Source organism: Balearica regulorum, chromosome 1, assembly GCF_011004875.1.
Source record: "Balearica regulorum gibbericeps isolate bBalReg1 chromosome 1, bBalReg1.pri, whole genome shotgun sequence".
Lineage (NCBI taxonomy): Eukaryota > Metazoa > Chordata > Aves > Gruiformes > Gruidae > Balearica > Balearica regulorum.
Genome location: NC_046184.1, coordinates 198,819,646 through 198,839,424, shown reverse-complemented (window position 1 = coordinate 198,839,424; position 19,779 = coordinate 198,819,646). Strand labels below are relative to the sequence as shown.

Below are 19,779 nucleotides of genomic sequence, written 5' to 3'. Positions count from 1 at the left end.
TTATTTAATCAACAAAGCCAGCAGGAAACCATCAAATAGCAGGAGCGTGAAGAGATGTGCACTTGTTTGCTGATTAATTTTGTGCATGCTCAAGCCTCTCAGGTTTCCTGTCCTGAACAGGGCTTTCCACTGCCTGTTGGGCCACATCTTCAGTTTCTCTTGGAGGACTTTCTGTGGTCAGCTGGGGGCTAACAGTGTGTCTACATCCACCACTTTCATCTTCATGCTTCCCTTGAGACCAGCTGGATTACAGGAGCTGTTGCTCGATCAACTTGGATCTCATTAATAATGACCACATCATCATTCAGACACGTATTTTCTGTTCAGAAGGACTTAAGATTTTTTTCTACATTGAAGTAGTTTCCTGCCCCAGCTGTGACTGTTTTATAGTAAAGATTAAATCTGAAGGCATGAGACATGCTTGCACTCTCCCATGAGAACTCTTGCATGAGAAGAAAACTGTATTTTTAAATTCTGATGTACATTTATCGATCCATTTCTATGCCTAAGTCAAAGTAAGGTCAATATGCCTGAATTTTAAAACACTTCCTCTGAATACCCGGGTTTGTTTCCATTCTAGTTCTTTGTTGGGCAGTGATCGTCTTTTGTTAAACGTACTGCACATGTGAAGTGCAATGAAACCACAATCCATGGCCTGGCTTGTTTATCTTATTGTTTTATCTCTGCTTTCAAGATAAAACTCAAGTGTAATCTGCAAACTTTTCCGAGCCAGGACATGGTCCGATATCTACACCCAAAATTCTATAGGCTCTGAGACACCTTGGAGTCCAGAGACAAAATGTTTATAATTCCTAAAATTATAAACCCCTCAGATATTCTCCCCTGAATGAACATATTGTTCACCCTTTTAATAATACCTGGTTCAACAGACGAGCCAACGCACCCTGATGATACCCGAGTTCAGCTCAGGCGCTGGCATGTCTCCAGGCTCAATCAGTGCCAACCTGTCTGAACCCTGAAAGGAGACAACACACTGGAGGAGATGGAGTAAAGCAGAGATTTGCTTTTGATGCAGCCATATAACACCGTGATAAAACTTTTCTTTTTCAGTTCTTATATGCAGAATATGTGCTCCTCATTGTTGCTTATTTTGTTAAAACCCATGAACTTGGTTTGGCTGCAGAGGGAGTTTTGCTTTTAGAAGGAGGTTTGCATAAACTGAGACACCAAAATTAATTTCTAGAAACAACCGATGAGTTTCTCTTCGTTCTGCATTTTTGCCTTTGCTTCTTTTAGAAATGAAGAATAGATGTTCTTAAACAATTATCTTAAACTAAACAAACTGAAAGAAATCTTACATTGTAAAAATTTTACATTTTACTTTTTACAAGTGTTGTTACGGGGATACAACTAAAATTCTGTACATGAATTATATGCTGTAAATGACTTGTACTCATTCTTGTGTATCCTTTTGAAATATGTTAAATCAATTTTTGAGACTGCTGCAACGTGCAATGTATTCATCTTTATTCCACATAACATTCAGACACAATGTTGGAGATTTTTTAAAAATCCAATTTTATTTAGTTTTTCTACATGCTTCTGTTCAAAGGAAGAGTTCCTAACATTAAAAAAGTCCTAATTGATAAGTTTAACTGATAGATTGGCAGCTGGCATAAACTTTCAACTAAATTGTGTTAAGTAATACTGACAGACAGCTTGCAAATACTATAAAGTTACTGAAAAGAACTGAAAAGAACATCTAACGCAAAAACTACCATGGATTCCTTAAAAGACAAGGTCAATCTAAACATGTAAACAGCTCTGTCAATCTAAGATATTTAATATGAGAAATTATTTTAAGACTGTTTCATAAAGCCTTTTAGTTAAGACAAACAAAAATAGACTACAGATTAAACACAGTCTGATTCTTCAAGCCTGATGGACAAGTCTTCCCTGGCCTTGACAGTAGTTCCTTCCTGCCTGTACTTTCAGGATAACTTCTGAAAATGTTTCGCAACTGTATTTGAATTCCTAATCAATCATCTAATTTCTTTTTTACTACAGCCACAAAGTTCATCTAAAAATAAGCATATCTCTTTTCTTTTTCCTCTGAACTTGACACCAAAGCTTTTGCTAAAAAATAAAGCTTGAAATCCCATTTTTAGTAAGTTGCTGCCGAAAGCAGATACTGCTGATTGCATGAACTCAAACACAAATGAGCAATGAGGAATTAAACCTCTAGACACACTAAAGCTAAACGAATTGATTTTTCCAAAATAAAACCAAAAAAGCTTGTAGGAAGCAAGTAATCAGTAAACAAAAGAAACCACAAAAGCAATAAAGAACATCATAAACCTATTAACATTGCACAGAATCAAATGTTAAAGAATAATCTCCATTCCAAAGTAAAAATCATTTGCCAAAATATTAACAGCAACCAGTACAAGGCAGCCTTGCATTAAAGCCAAAGCTGGAACAAAGCACACTTTGGGTGAACTCACACACTTTTGTGGTACAGATGCGCCTTGATCGATTGTGTCCTTCACTATTTGGTGATCAGTCCCATTACCCCACCTCTGCTGCCATCAGCTGTCTCCTTCTCACAGATCCCACCACCAGCAGACGGAAGCAACTTCCAGCCACACAAAGTAAACCAGCTATCTCATTTCCTGCTGCTCCAGAGCAGCGCATCACTTCCGTTTGAGGCGGCGGGGCTGAGGCATTTACTAAATTTTATTTCATTCTCATTGTTTCCTGGGGAAGTAAAGGGATCCTTGGTGGTCACTGGTGCCTGATCTTCTATACAGTCTCAGGACGCCCACAGAGGCATGCTGGTGGGTTGACCGCAGTTCTGGTTGGTGACTCTGGGTGCACGTCCACAGATGACAAGAATACGAGCATTTTCTCTTTAAGACAATTTAAATTAAAGCTCCAAGTGAAGACCATGGATGGAAGAGCAGCAGTCAGGCTGCTGCTTTGCTAGCTTCTCACTCTGTTTCCCTAGGAGAGACCACCATGCTGAGGTTCAGGAGGAAGGACTCCTCAGCACAAGCCTGCCTGATGGCTACTGACATACCAAATACATTCTCTGTAATCTCAGCACTCCTTATGTGACATCTTTATGGTCTCCTAATGCAGCCTCTCCTGCCCCTCATCTGAGTGAGGGCTGCTCTGGTATCTATCATGGAAGGTTTCCCTCTTCTCAAGGCTCCCCCAGCTAAACCCCAAAGAAATTACAGCAAAACACCTCCTGTTGAGCTTATATACAACTTTGAGAATAACACAGCTAGAGTCATGCTTAAAAGGGATGGATACTTCCTCACAGAGTGGTGAGATTTCTTGGTTGTTTTTCTTGAGACATTTCCCCAGTCCACCTTTTGAGACAGTTATCATGAACTCAAATCATTCTATGATTCTATGAACCTGTCTCAAAAGGTTAAGCTTTCACTCCAGCCAAGACAAGTCAGACAACTGGGAGAGGGAAAGAGGAAGAACCTTGAGAGCTTTACAGATAAGTCTGTCTCCTGTATATAGTGGCCAACCAGGAAGACTGACGTGGACCTGGGACTATCAGCTCCTAAGGTTGTGAGAAAGAAAAAACATGTAACATGTAACACCTGTTGCACACTATGTTATAGCTAAAAAATGTTCATCTATAATTGCTAAATGTTAATTTTGATCTGTTCCTTGGTTTACTGTTCAAGATCTTACATCTAACTTTGTATTTGGGAGTAATAAACATTTTTATTTATTTTTCATTGGACATCTTATTTCCAACACTTGCTTACTATAACCTTGAATTCCTGAGATACTGCAGCATTCCCTGTCACAACCTTAGAAAGATAAAGAAACTATTTGTTACACATTCACCTTCTGCATTACAATTAAAGCAAAATAGTTATGACCCAAATTTTAGCTACCGCTGTTTACGATAGAATGAGGATTTTGCTTCTCATTTATACTATTTGTTGAAGAGGTCTGAGAGACTCAATGCACATTCACAGATCAATGTAAAACATTCAAAGCCTGTATCAACAGTCTCGTATTTCCAGTTTAACATTATCATAATAAAGGTAGACAAACCAGACATCCACACAGTATCTGGTGGAATCATCCACCAGGAACTAGCACGCAGGCAGTTCACAGTACTGAGGGCGTGAACCATGTGAATTTTCCTTTTTGATCTACGATAACTTGATTTGCATGGATTGTGCAAGTGGTTTCACCTTTTGGACCTCTATCCTTGCCAGGGAAAGAGAACTGCTGTGTTAGTGGCTAACTGAGATGATGTCCGCTCTTCCAACAGCAGATGATATTGCTGTGATGTTCCTGCCAGCGGCCACTATTAAATCCTGTGTATCCTGTATGCTACAGCACAGGGTCAGACTCCACAGAGGAGTAAACAGCACTATTCCCTAGAACAAGAGTACTTCTGTATGGAGGTCAAAAGTGATAACAGTTCTGTAAATCAAACTGATTGCACGAGAACAATATAAAATTATTGCATTAGAAACTGGGTTAATTAAAGTTTAACTATAGTTAAAAAAAAAAAGAGTGTTTTTGATTCAGCTATTATGTAAACAGGACAGACAAACCCCTCTAAATAACAACATTTCTAGCAAAAGAACAATGGACTGCTTTAAAAAGGACTTTTCCCAGTTTGCTTCCACACTTCTTTGGCTCCTTTAATGCTTTCTCTTTTCACACACTTCCAGTAACCTTGAATGCCTTGCTGTTGTGGTACCTGTTAATAAAGTTAAAGTATGTTTAGCATTTACACAAAAAAGACTCTTATTCACAGACTGTGTAAATATAATATGTAATGCAATGCTGCTGCTCCCATAGTTCACATGCATAACAACAAGTTGTTGGTGGCAGCACTCCTTCCAGATTCATAAGCAGTAAAGAATTTTCAGTTTAAAATATAACTTCTTTCTATTCACTATCTCTACTTGTGTTTCTATGAGCATTGACAAGATAGTTGTAGCAATCATCTGTGGTCTTTTAAAATGGTGATGTTAGCTTGTTACCCTCAAGCCTCGATGAATTCGGTTCCTCAGGACTCCAAGAAACTCGCTGTGGCTGAGGCAGTCATCTCCATCCAGATCAAATATCTTGAAGATGGTATCCAAAACATTATCTGAGAGCTCCTGTCCTGTTGCCACCTTCACTGCTCTCTTGAACTCAGCTAGTGAAGACATAATAGACATAATATTACATCATAGGTGACTGTGAACTTGTAAAGAAATTGGAAAGCACATAAATAGCAGGATTCTGGACAATTTACAATGTCTCATGGGTATCCTAACTAGAGAACTTGGGATGTGTGAACTAGTAAACTATTAGGAGGACTCAGTTCATGAGTTCTTGAGCTTGTTTCACCTTTCCTAACGCTATCTTTATTCACTGTAGGATAAATTTTTGAAATGTACTACTTCTCCAGCAACAGTGAGAGTGATAATTTTGCTAGCAAGAGCTGCATGCTGAAAACTTATGTACTTTTGGCTGATACCTGTGCGTATGGATGGTAAGCGTTTGCCTCACTATGCTCTCATAAAAAATACTACTATTTTATCTCGAACCAGTTTCATGCCAATTCATTCTGCAAGAAAACTCTTCTCCTCAGAGAACAGTATTTTGTTATACGCTCCACCTCAACCAACAATCCCCTCAGCAACACTGTAGAAGAAACACAGACCATCAAATACTCAACACACTGTTTATATCACATGGCTTTATATACCTGTAGTTCTGTTTTTTAAAGAAGTAGGCTACCTTCTCTTAAATTATGATGGAAAAGTTTATGAGGATTTATGGCAGAAAAAGCTGTCATACCTCTCTGGAGATCTACTTTCCTCTTCAGCTTTTTAGCCTTCTCTCTTTACACTACCACGTGCATTACAGTAATACCTTCTATCCCCACTTTTGGTCTTGGGGTGTAAAGAACTTGGAGTTTTGACTCAAGGAAGATGAGGAAATGTGGGGGGGTGTGCCATAAAACAGTGGATAGTAAGAGTGAAATTATTGTTATAGCAAGTGCAATCACAACACATGAATTGGATGCATTTTTGAAAGCATCACAGAAGTGTGAATTTCAAGGAAGGACTGGAGGTTATTAAAGTATAGCAGTATTGTAGATTATGACAGCAAGTTGTCCAGCTAAGTCACAAATATAGTAATAATGCGGTTCGGCTTTCATAAACAAGTGCTGTTTATAAATAGCATTATAAATATGATTAGTTTTGAAACTTACTAGAGGAAAGAACACTCCTCACTTAGCTGTCATCTTTGCCTCTGAACAATTCCTGTATAGATGCAGTTGATTAATTTACAGTTGGTTTAAATATAATTAAGTTAAAAATCCTGTAAAATAATATACCATGATTTGAAATGGACATGAAATATGAGATGCTTATAGTAGAGTCTTCATCTTGTCTTTAAAAAGATGTTAACTGTTTCAGCTCTTGAAGCTAAATATAAATCCAGAGATGGCACCGCACCACTTTTTGGAACAGAACATGAAGGAGAAAGATCTTCAGCAATGGTGGAGCACAATAATCTTCAAACCAAGAAGGACCACCTTATCAGAGAGAAAAGATGAGCTGCTAATTTAGAAGAAAAAGTCTAGAATAAAAGGAAGGACTAAAGGACTGTCTTATTTTTAGCTAAATATTCATATGTGTGTGAATACACACATGTACACCCATGCAAACAGCAAGACAAAGAACTTAGTGAGATTCAGGAAAAGATTAGATGTGTACTTGTAACATCCGTGAGTTACCTCAGAAGCTGACTGTTTTCGATCACAGTACGGTTCAGTGCATAAACAGAGTCACAGCTGCCTGTTGGTTAGGAATGAGTTTTTATAAGGAAACATTACCAGAGTCAACACCAACTGTTGGCCGCCTCATTCTTTGGCACTTAAAAGTGTGATACTTAATAGAGAAGTGAGATAAACTCTCCTATCTCACTTATAACTATTATTTCACCATTAATTCATCCTCTTTCCTCTCCACTCTTTCTACACCTTAACGCAAATAAATTCTGTCTGCCCTCACAGAAGAAAGATGTCAAACCATATAGGAGGACCACGAACCCAGCTGGGAGCTGGAGCACATGATGGAAGAAGAGAAGGTGAGGGAGCTGGGGAGAACAGAAGTGTAAGGGGGGATCTCGCTGCAGCCTTCAACTACCTAAAAGGAGTTAAAGAAAAGAGAGCGCCATGTTTTTCTCAAAGGTGCACAGAAGGAAGACACATCACCATAAGTTGCAGCAAGGGTTTGACACAGAGAAGTCTTCAAGATGAGAGTGGTTAAGCACTAGAACAGTTGCCTGGAGAGGCTGTGGAAATAAAACTCTTCCTGAAGGCTGGACTAACTAGTGATGAAAATCACAACTTGTAAACCCCTTCGCTTTTGGCCTTCTTTGGTTCAAACCCCATCCAAACATTTCTCTCTCAAGAATACTGAATTCTCTTCCTGTCTTCTCACATCTCTCTCACCTTTTTCACAGGAGCCCATCAAATATTTATTTCAATGAATGTTAATGTCTCCTCAAATTTCCTTAGGAACCTTTTACATTACTATTTTTGAGTAACTTACGAGAGCTGTCTTTCAAGTATAACAAGTAACAACCTCAGGATTACAACAAAAAGCATTTGTATGTCCATGAAACTTGCTGCATTGCTCCTGTTTCTACTAAATGGGAAAGAAGCAACTTCTCTTCTCCAAATCTTTATTTTAAAACCTGCTTTACTACATTGTTTTTCATAGCCCTGATTGCATAATGCTACTTACGCACATGGAGAAGGCAGTTTGGAGGCATAAGTAAAACACAGCAAGATGGTAAAGACCTTCCAAAAGAAAAGATTTCTATTGTTTAGTTTCCTCAGAAAACTAGTTTCACTATGAGGAAAAAGCTTTGTTATCATGAACTGCTACTAAGGCATGTAGTGTTTCAATAAATCCTTCCTAATCTAGAATTTAGATTGGACTGAGAGCAGCCCTATGAAGAAGGACCTGGGGATGCTGGTGGAGGAAACATTGGGTATAAGCCAGCAGTGTGCACTAGCAGCCCAGAAAGCCAACCATATCCCGGGCTGCATCAAAAGAAGCATGACCAGCAGGTCGAGGGAGGTGATTCTCCCACTCTACTCTGCTCTTGTGAGACCCCACCTGGAGTACTGCATCCAGCTCTGGGGGCCCCAGTACAGGAGAGACATGGAGCTGTTGCAGTGAGTCCAGAGGAGGGCCACTGTGCTAGTTTTGGCTGGGATAATTTTCTTCATAGTAGCTAGTACGGGGCTATGTTTTGGATTTGTGCTAAAAACTGTGCTGATAACACAGGGATGTTTTCATCACTGCTGAGCAGTGCTTACACAGAGCCAAGGCCTTTTCTGCTCCTCACACCACCCCACCAGTGAGGAGGCTGGGGGTGCACAAGAAGCTGGGAGCAGACACAGGCGGGACAGCTGACCCCAACTGACCAAAGGGATATGATGTCATGCTCAGCATATAAAGCTAGGGGAAGGAGGAGGAAGGGGGAACGTTTGGAGTGATGGCCTTTGTCTTCCCAAGTAACTGTTATGCGTGATGGAGCCCTGCTTTCCTGGAGATGGCTGAACACCTGCCTGCCCATGGGAAGTTGTAAATGAATTCCTTGTCTTGCTCTGCTTGTGTGTGTGGCTTTTGCTTTACCTATTAAACCGTCTTTACCTCAACCCACGAGTTTTCTCAGTTACTCTTCTGATTTTCTCTCCCATCCCACTAAGGGGGGAGTAAGCGAGCAGCTGTGTGGGGCTTAGTTGCTGGCTGGGGTTAAACCACTACAGCCACGAAAATGATCAGAGGTCTGGAGCACCTCTCCAGTGAAGAAAGGCCAAAAGAGTTGGGGTTGTTCAGCCTGGAGAAGAGAAGGCTCCGGGGAGACCTTACAGCAGCCTTCCAGTACCTGAAGGGGCCTACAGGAAAGCTGGAGAGGGACTGTTTACAAGGACATGTAGTGATAAGACAAGGGGGAATGGCTTTAAACTGAAAAAGGGTCGAACAACTCAAAGTATTTTGATTCTATGGTTTAGTCTGCTGTGAGCAGTTCAGCATATGATGGCACATTGGAACTTACAAATCAAAAAATTTTGGGAACTTTATATTATTATTTGTTCACGAAATAGAATTAATTCAGAATAAAGAGGAGTATAATATTTTTTGACTTCTTAGTGCTATTTTGTGATAACTTATTTACATTAATTCTGTACCAAAAATGCATTTATTCTTTTTTTAAAAAATACATACAAAAGGTGTGCAGCACTTACCCCGTTTAACAGGACGATTGGCTACAGTAAACATCTGCATGGCAATAGAAAAGTCTTCCAGGTTGTTTGTAAACTTGCAAAAAGTCTTGAATTCTTCCAAACTGATATTCTAGAGCATAACATAATTCAGATGATATATAATGACAAATACATTCAAACACCAGTAAACCTGTTTATTTAAATCTGGCAGGACCTAGTGTTTAGGTGTGATTGCTCACTCGTCGTCAATATTTGTATTTCTCAGTTGGCAAATTATCACTGTTCTTATTTGCATAAAATTCAAAAGCTGCAATAATTCACTTGGAAACAAGTCACATTATGAGATACTTATATTCAAATGAAAACCTGTACATACAAACGAGGAAGCAAACCAAAGCATGCTTTATGGACCAACCTCTCCTGCCTCAATTCTGTCCTTCACATTCTGCCAGTAAATTTCATTGTTTTCCTCATCGGTGAAGTACAGTAACCATTCTGCGAAGTCTTCTTTTCTCATGACATTCAAACCCTTTGAAAACTTTATGAATTCCATTTCTTGGACTTCTGTTTGCAGATTTTCCATGAATCTAAGTGTGAACAGATATTATCCAACAGTTGATACTTGCATCACTGTATCACTATTACTACCTTAGCTACTAAATGCAATAGACACTAATGCAATCACAGATTCTATCAACATCATTGTTTAAAACATCACTAGTTTAATCTTACCTGTGCTTGCAGATTTGTTTCTATGGCTGCATTTCAATAATGACACCAGTAGGGTGCTCTCTAAGTCTGCAGTCACAGATTGCTCCTAAGATAATTTACAGGTCCACTTGGCGTATAGTTTTTAAGAATGTTTAAAAATGTGCAGATAATGAGATAAAATGATTGGTAAGGCAGTATTATGATGAATAAATGAAAAAAGACATGGTAACTAAAAGCCTGACACATGATTTATCAAATTTCCTATTAATAAGAGAGGATGACAAGGTTGGAAAGTGCCTAGAACGATGAGACCCTAATAATCACAAAGGTGAAAGAAAAGAGGAAACTTGAAATCATCACTGCAGGAAAAGATGACTAAAAGCCTCAAAGATTATAACTGCAAAGAGGGGTTTGGCAAATCAGTTCTGCACTCACTAGAGGATAGATTAGAGAAGATTACAATTGACATGTACAGAGTTCGGAAGAGCACAGAAAATGATGTTGCAGGTGTTTGGGAAGCTGAGAGAGCTGTCTGAAAACGAAAAGGGTGAACATCAAGGGTTTTAGGAGACACACACTCTTTTAGGAAGAAAAAAAAAAAAAAAGTAGCATGAGAAGCAAGTAACAACCTGCAAGTACAGAGCTAGAACTGTAAGCAGAGTTGTAGCTTTGAGTTTCCTGTCTGGTCTATGAGACCATTATGATTTCTTCTGAATATGAATTTCGAAAGTACAAGACAATACTGTGCGATCCATTTGGTAATTTCCACTTCAGGAATGGGGCGATCCAAAAACAAGTGATAATTTTTAAATATAAAGGCTAAAACCACAGCGATGCTTGCCAGAATCCCTTTAGTACTTCAAAAGAACCCTGCTTTATTGAGTTGCAAGAATTATTGACAGGAGAGAATGAAATGCTCCTACATTGTGACAAAGCAATTAGCTGGAGAAGAGGACAGCTAAGGGTCTATGTAGCAAAGATCAGTAGAGGCTCATTTGCTCATCAGTGTTTGCACGGCCTCACTGGATTTGAGTTCTTTCCCCTGAAATTACGGCATTTTAGCCCGCACAGCTATCTTTAGTTCTTTAATGAGATCACTTGGACAATTAGTAGCTCGAAGCTCTGTGAAGTCTATAAGGGGTTAGCTGAAGACTGCTGTTGCAGCATAGGATCTCTCCTGTATTTTTCCCCTCTAATAATTAGAACCGCACATGCAAATAAAGGGCCAACAAAATGCTGCATGGCTCAGGACATGCAGGTAAATGAAACCCTGACAGTGGAAGTGATTTTAAGTTTCAGGCTAGAGTTTTATTAGGGTAATACTGAGGAGGGGTATGACATGTTCTCACATTTTATATGGGCATTTTTCTGGTCCGGTAAAGGAGGTTACAAGGGTTCCACAGCATAGGCAAACACTGAGGTATATTCCTCCACAGTCCACCTTAAGACCTGGCTCACTTTCAAGTCCCCTGACTCTCCCTCTCACAAGGGGATGAAATACCAAAGGACCTGTTTGTGCCACCAGTGTGACGGGGAGACCCCTTGTCTTACAGACCAGCGAGAGCCTACTTGCACAGCTTGCAAACCACTCTTCAGCTTTCAGATGCAGCTCCTGTCCTTGTAACCCAGGAGGTGACAGCTGCCTCTGGCAAGCACGGGCTAGCAGCAGCAGTCCTGCCGCACCGCCTGCAAGAGTCTCCTCGGACCCTGGGACGGGAGGTCAAGCTGCAGGGGGAGAGGATGGCATGGACCAGAGACTGACTAGGGCCACTTGGCTGCATTTTGGGAGTGGCCATCAAAGGCAAGGAGTAGATGGTATCTGGGATGTGTGGCTTGTGCTTGGCTGGAAATCACAGCAGAGACCACGCAGAACGGTGCGTCATTTCCAACCCATGTAACATCTGGTCTGGGGGAGAAGCTGCTGAAAATGAGGTCACTTACAGAAATATGACTAAACCATGGATGTAGGGAAACAAGAAACCACGTGTTTCATTTTCTTGGCCTTTGGTCTATGAAAGGTGAACACATTTTGCAACAGACTTAAGGTCTGGTATTGAAAATAAGAGTTATTTATCTTGGGGAGCTACCTCTCAGTCATTTGCTATACTGGTCAGTAGCCACAGGTGATGACAGATGGCATATTCTTCCATCTTTTCCAAATATTGCATTTCCTTAAGCAGAAACCCCTCAGTGACCTGCCCTCTAGCCATACCCAGTAAAGGCAGGGCAGCTGAAAGACCGAGCGTTTCCACATGCTGAGGGAGGAGCGAGTGGCCGAGCCAGCCGCACACATCAGCCAGCTGAAAGGTGCAGCAAAGCCAAAGAGGAAAGCAAAGGGTTTGGCTGTGGCATTTGGGATGTGTTCTTGCTTCTGCACCCTCTTCTAGTCGGACAGCAAATGAAGTGTTATGTTTCCCCAGCCCCACTGTGGGTTTTCCACTGCCTTTTCTCAGGCCTGGGTTCTTGCCCTCTCCAGTTGCTTTGGGGCAATGACACTGCACCCCTCCTGTGGCACGACAGCCACGCATCTTGCTGCACTATGCAGATAAGGGAGGGGTGCGGGAATTACTTATTTAGGTACAAAAAAATTAACGGAAATTTAATTTCAACTTGTAAGCTTGCTCCTGGCAAGCCAGAGCAGGAAGATTTCCTGCCATACTAAATGCTACTTGGAGCAGCAACTGAAATGTGCAATTTAAAATTTATATGTGATAGTCTCCCATATTACAAAAACTAAAATACTATGAATCATCGCATCAGCATTCTAGGTCACTCTTATTCCCAGATGTGAGAGTTAAAAATCCTAATGAGGTTTTTTTTTCCAAGTGAAAGTTATTAAAAGTTATTAAAAATAACTTTCTGGTTAGGAAGTAAAACTTGATACTTAAATGCCAAGACACCACCAGGGATACTTGCTTTTGTATCTTCTGGATCACTGTGCGATGAGTTTCAGCTGGAAATTCCTTAAAAATTTCTCCAGATATTTGGAAAAACAAGCATAGGAATGAAATTCCTGCTCTCCCAAAGTCAGTGGGAGCTTGGCTGGGGACTTTGAAGGGAGCCAGAATTCCACTACGGGAACAGGATTCTGATGGTAGATGTGCTCTACAATTCAAAAATAATTACACTGGGACTATTCTTATGCTATAGTAGCTTGAAAATAAAAGCAAGCCATAAGTTTCCAAATAACAAAAAGGAAAGGTAAATAATAAATTTATAAGATGAGGAAAAGGCTAGGAACAGACAGTACTTTCTTTAAGATAGCCTGTTTTATCCACATTCTCTAAAACACCCACGTTGAAGGCCAATGGCCAAATTCGTCACTGTGTTACAACAGCATCCAGAAACCTTATCAGGATTTATCCCTCATTTTGTAATGTGCTCTACTACAGAAAGAGGGAGTCTCTCAAGACTTTTTGGCAACTCAGCTTTAATAGAAGTGAACATGTAATAAAAGTGGGGAGACCTCAGGAATGCAGCTATTCCCCCTCCAACCTGCGATGTTGCAATGAAGTGCCAGCGTTGTATTCCTTACAGCACACAAAGTAGTAGAATGAAACACAAAAGGAAAGGTTAGGGAAAGTTTTCCTTCCTATAGCTCTTGACCTGAACTGAAAGTCTGTGCAGAGCTTTAACACTCTAATACGGAACTGACTAGTTCCTGTCACACTGATTTACAGGAAGGAAACTTAAGAACAAAGATAGTGGAGGATATACCACCCCAGCATTTGCATTCGGTTTTGGCTCCTCTTTGGACACTGAAGTCCTTTTGAAGACTTGATAACCCTCTCTGCACCAAAAGACTGTTGCAAATCAGCTGCAAGGTTCCCTTTTTGCAATCTGACTTTCAAAACATAATATAGGAAATCTAATAAGGGCTTGACTGTTAACCTTTAGAGAACATTTAGATCTCTGCCTGTAAATTTTTTGCAAGCAGTAAGACAGTTAATCAATCTCACTACTTTCAGAACTACAGGCAAAACCCTCTTTGATTTACTGTCTTCAATGTTTCCAAACCAAACCAAACCACTCCCTTTCATTTATAAGCATTCTGTAGAAACTAATCAAGCTATTCCTCTGCTAAGTATATAGGAAAGGAAGGAACAGAGATTCTTCTCAACATCTTTACTAAATACTTGGGAAATATTCACATTCAGTTACGACAGGAATATACAATCATGAAGTCAGATTTTGTTCCCATCTCCACTTCTTCACTGTCTGATCCTGGTTGCACGAGATGTAATCTCTACGTGTATTAGGGGTCTATATACATATACACGCACACAGATACGAGTGTAGGTACAGAGACAAATAAGGAGGCAATCATACTCTATTTCTGCAAAGCATTTCCAAATCCTTAGATGAAAATCTCTGAAAAAGTACAAATTATCATCACAGCAAAGAGATTCTGCATCCATGCATTGGCACAAACACAGAACAGGACCAGAAAAATGTCAGCACTGGTGGTGTGGTTCAACCAGGATCATTCTGGTTTCTTAAATGAAAGGTTTCAAATGAAACGTGCCAAAGAATTCAAAATACTGAAGGAAAGAAACAGGACAGGTAGGGAAAAGGCATGTTTTGTGTAGGGTTATACAATTTGTGACATTCAAGCTAAAGCAGAAAATAAAAAAGAAACCATGATTAAAGAATATTTCTGGTGCAAAATTCTATTAACTGATGAGAAGTTTGGAAGCAATAAATCAGGTAGGAAAATGCCTTAGACTGGATTTGAAATGTTAATTTTCCTTACATGACTAAAAGATGCCCCTTGTTTAACCATACTGGGAAGCACATTTTGTAAGCCATCGCAGGGAAAAAATACAACAATCAGAAAGTTTTCTGAATATTCTTTCCATACTTTCTGCATTTTTTTTTTCCCCTTCAAGGAGATTGTGAGAGATTTAAGCTTGCTTGGGGACAGATTACAGAAAAAAAATCATAGCAGTCGTAAACTGTTTAGGGAGTGAATTACTGTCTCCTCTTTTATTTGGGATTAGACATACTTAAACAAGATCAGTAAGAGACTTTTTTCAGGGAAAAAACCCAGTGGCTGTCAAAAAGAAATATTTGCTATACCTAAAAAATAGCATGCACAGTATAGCTGGAAATTAAAGTACAAGTGAAATATTTTTTTGAAAGAAAAGACCAAAAATTATTTCCATCCCCAAAACCAGGAGAAACCCATGCAAAAAAATAAAAAGCCTGGAATCCCGGAGAACTTATGACCTCATGTTTGCAATCTGACATTCTCTAAGATGGGTCCTGATATTAGAAGATGACATTGCTGTTGAGGTGAAAAACTGAGTAGTGGTCATCTGAAACAGAAACTTGTTCAGATCTTCTGAGAAGAAAGTCTCACCTGGTTACAGCTTCTTGTATTAAATCTACCCTTCTTTGTTACATGATTTTAGGCTTGCTGCATATTGGTTTGTATTTTCTTAAACTGATACAGGAGAATAATGATTCCGGCTGAATTTGACTAGGAGGCAACACCTTTACTAGTGATGTACATAAGCATACTCCAGAACAATTTAATTTAAATTTCCTAACTTTTGCCAGGGAAACGAGCTGTCGCTTTTGAAGTTGTAAATTATTAGTAGTAACTATCATATTGTCCTTACGTTAAGAACAATACAACTGGCAAGAAATCACGTAGCAGTCTGGAGCTGAACATGTGTTCCTTGAGTCCAGTTGTAAGATCTCTGAAACCACCTTGTTACTATGCGAAAGACATAGGATGGTATGCATCCTGGATTGCTTCCACTTCAAAGCCATCCCAGGAGAAGCTGCAGAACAAAGTGGGAGTCCCACCACTGCTGCTCAGCAGAGAATGAAAATGAACAGCTTTGGTTGCTGTTTTGACTATGTTCTGGAGGATAGCGAGAAAAGACCTTGACTGGTGTCACAAAATACCTATGAAAAGGTTACTTCTTTACTTCCATGCTCCCAGCAGCCCAAGAAAGGTTGAAAAGTGATCTGATATTCTGTTTCATGGCCTCATTCTTTACATCTGGTAAAAGCAGCCTGAGGATTGTCCTTGTGTGCATCACCCAGCTATGATTTCCCAAGAACCATGCAGCAGCTGGAGACAAAGGGAGCACAGCATGCTTAACCATCTTCCCTGCCTATAATCCTCCTGCGTGCGGGGCAGTGGGGAGGCAGGCACAAGAGCTGGCTTACGTCAGCTCCACGCTGCCTGCAGAGATAAAGACGGCTTCCATTTTCTGTGTGGCAACTGAATGCAAAGAAAGGAGAACAGGGCAAATGAATTGCCCTGATATATTGACTGTGGCTGTCTGACATTTTTTAAATGTTTGGACTGTGGGCTAAAGGGGTCAGACATCATCGGTGTACATGTAGATACAGATGGTTGCACACTTACAAAAGGATTTTTTAATGTCAGCCAAACTGAAAAGGAGGAAGCATGAGGAAAATATATATAAGTAATGAGGTGAGAACACTAGTCTCGGCTTTCTGAATTCCCATGTAAGTCCAGTGAAATGTCACAGAGAGAGCATTCCTGCCTTGGTTTATTTATTTATTTTTAGTTTCAAGGACTCTACAACACAGCAATATCTGTGTATTTAACTAATGTGACAAGTTTTAGTGTGTCCTAATCAAACCTAATCACCCCTACTTTCTACTAGGTACTACACTGATCAATGGAAAAGCTTTCTAGGCAAGAACTTGGAAAATGATAAAAGCATTTACCATCATTATTTTCTGCTTTTGACAATGATCTATGTCTGTACAGCTCATCAGTCATCTCTTGTAAAAACAGCGTGGCACTTTGATCAAACAGCCAACAATAGCTTCCCGTGTAAGGTAAAATGTTATGAGAGGCCATCAGATAGAAATCGCATTTTCTCTGAACAATAGGAACCCAGAAATGATGTGCTTGATTTACTTGCAAATAAAATCATGTGAAAGGTGATATCTTCACACAGGTTAAAAAACAGTGATCCTTTTATTCACCTTTCTGCATGTTAAACAAACTTCACTGTCATGTTGCAACTGAGATGGAGTGTCTACGCAGTGATAAAGAGGCACATTCCAGCTCTACGAAACATAACTGCCACTGTTGAAAAATTACCTGCATTAAACCTTACACTTATCCCACAAATTTTAAGACCAAGATGTGGGAGTTTGATTTTGATTACAGGCCTCTCTATCTGTGTGGTAGGCAAAGGTCTTTAACCTACACGTTCTGAATGTACTAGGTACATAGTTTCATCAATGTCATGCCTCATTGGGTCAATGTAGGATTTTATCTAAAACCTGAAGCTTTTCAGTTTACACTGTATATGCAAACACAACCTTTTACTGGTGCTCTCTGCCTTTTGTTTCATTGAGAGGATCTATGGTATTTATAGAAAAGGGAGCTGGAGGCATCTTAAACTTACTTTACTCACTTAGATTCCTATTGAGTCAAGGTCTTCAAAAGGGAAAGGTTGTTTATTTGAAGACTGGTGGGTGCCAGAGCCAGTGGAGCCGAACACTTCTTAGTGTTAGAAAAATTGCCACTCTTCCTTTTCTACTCTGTCTTTCTCCAAACCTCTACTGATTGCAAAAACATTCATTTTTAAGAGGGCCAACACAGATTCTCTGCTTCTGAACATAAAGTGAAGTAAAACACATTATCCTAATTTATTTTTGCAGTCTGTAAATGACTTGATTATTTTTGTAGTCAAGGTAATACTGATGTAGTTAATCTTCTCTTGATGTCATGCTACAAGACATGTGTCAAGATTCACACAGGTATTTAGGCACTTAACTTCCCTTTATCTCAAAGAAAGACTGTGAATTTGGATTCTGAGCCCAAGTTCACATAGCAAGATGCGTGTGGAGTTCATACTAACAGGAGAAATTGATCTCCCAAGTAACAGAGAGTTTTAACCAGTTAAGTTGTGATGCTGTGTGGGTGGTGGTGATCATTACTGATTGAAATAAACATTGGAAGAAAGAATCCCATCCAATTAAAACGCTAACAGCTGATTCCCGGTTGGGTTTTCAAGTCAAAAACCACAGCAGAACTTCATACATGTATATGACAGATAAACTGAACGATTCCCTACACCAGTCTTAGAACTTTCTATTAACTTCTGATTTTGCAAAGCTTACAGTGAAATAGATAGGTATACAGCGCTACATTTCCAGGAATAATGGCCGCTTGGTATTCCACTGCATTTTCAGTCTGATGTGGTGTTTCCTGTCTGGCTCAATTCTTGGTTCTGACAGAAGTGCCGGGAAGTATCTGCATAGTCCCATTGCAAAAGTAGTTCAAAGGGTAAAGGAAAAAGCACAGGTAAAGTTTCAACAGAAGCTGGAATCTGAAGCAAGCAGAGAAGTTGCCTGTAGCCTACCATGACAGTTGTAATGTGGAGGGGAGTGTCTCAGCTCAGAAAAGCTTTTTTAATTGATTAGCAGTCACTTTTTTGGTGATTTGATCAAGAAAAATACTCATGCATCATATTGTCTTAAGGTACGCCATCACTCAGCTGCCAAGAATGGCCCTCATGGCCTCCAGGCCCATTGCTGCTTTGGAGTTATGGTACTCAACTCTTCCTGCAGACAGCAGACTCCAGAAGCTAAATTAGAAATGTAATCATGCAAAATTGTGAATAATCTCCTGCTTTATTACCTGCTTAACTTTCTGATTTAGCTCAGTGTGAGGTCAGATTAATGCCAGTGCTGGTGCAAAGTAGAGGGGTTAAGGAACAGGACTGGTTGCTGTTAGGCTTGCCTAGCTGAAAAAATACCTGAAAAACTCAGAATAGCGAAGTTTTTCCTTTCCTTCTTTTCCAAAGAAATGTACCAGCAACATGGTATTAACATCACAGCTTTCCAGTTCTGCTCCCTGTAAAACAAAAAACTGCATGATTAATTATTATGCATTCTATGATTATTAATATCTATTCACCACAAATCTAGAAATATTTATTTGAACGAGAATTTCACAAGAGACACTTGCAATTTAGTTACTGTTTCCAAAGCTGTCACACAGGATCTCAGAGCTGAATAGTTCTTCCACATCAACTGGTAACAGTGTATTACATGTTCTGCTTCTGAATAGTCTGTATGAAAGATGAGTACAATTTACAATGACCTTCGGTGTATTTTATTATTAGAACTAAGAAGGTGGCTAGTTAAATCTTTACAAACCTTCATGCTTAGGTGAATAGAGGCTTTAAATAAAGTTAACATCTTTGTAAAAAAGTTTTTAGTCAGGTATTTCTAATTTGTTACAGTCATTTAAAAACATTCATGATAGTGTAAGAAACAAAACTAGAAAAATACATTCACAGTGCTCTATTATAAAATGGTCTTACAAGGCTTCTTGCAAATTTTCAGTATCAGTGACTTTTCTAATTATATTTTTTAAATCTGATGAAGAGATTTCTGCAGAAAAAGGATGCACATTATTTCAACTCCCCAGCATCTTTAACGAGCCTAAACCCACACATAATGCTGGATTTCTGTTCTATTCTTCTTTCAGCACTACCATACTGGCATTTCTTTGAATGCAACAAAACACTAAGCAACATGAAGAGAGGGTTTTTTTTTTTTTTTTCTAAGTCCGGAGGGATTTCAACAAACTATTCTTATGACATCTAAATAGCCTCTGTGTCTTTTATCTGGTTGAAGAGGTAAGATGAAAGAAGAGAGTCTATTCATAAGATTTAATACTAATGGTTATTTAGCTTTCAGCATCATCAATAACAAGTCCCATTAGTCCACTGTGTGTTTCATGCTTACTGCATATGTGACACAGTTATTTTATAGTTAAAGAGGCAACATTCCTCATTTCTACT

The 19,779-nt window shown here is 39.5% G+C and overlaps 1 protein-coding gene across 2 annotated transcripts in view; it reads right to left on the bottom strand.

Annotated features, from left to right (window-relative positions):
- Window positions 1-1,515: 1,515 nt before the first annotated feature.
- The window catches only part of MICU2 (mitochondrial calcium uptake 2), a 157,167-nt gene continuing 138,903 nt past the window's right edge, over window positions 1,516-19,779 (bottom strand). For both annotated transcript variants that reach the window (XM_075742196.1, XM_075742198.1), the window contains 5 exons: window positions 18,727-18,824; window positions 9,669-9,840; window positions 9,275-9,383; window positions 4,995-5,152; window positions 1,516-4,708 (listed from right to left, as the gene is read on the bottom strand). In XM_075742196.1, coding sequence (XP_075598311.1) covers window positions 4,604-4,708; window positions 4,995-5,152; window positions 9,275-9,383; window positions 9,669-9,840; window positions 18,727-18,824 — 642 coding nt within the window. In that variant the 3' untranslated portion in view covers window positions 1,516-4,603. The remainder of the gene's footprint in view (window positions 4,709-4,994; window positions 5,153-9,274; window positions 9,384-9,668; window positions 9,841-18,726; window positions 18,825-19,779) is intronic.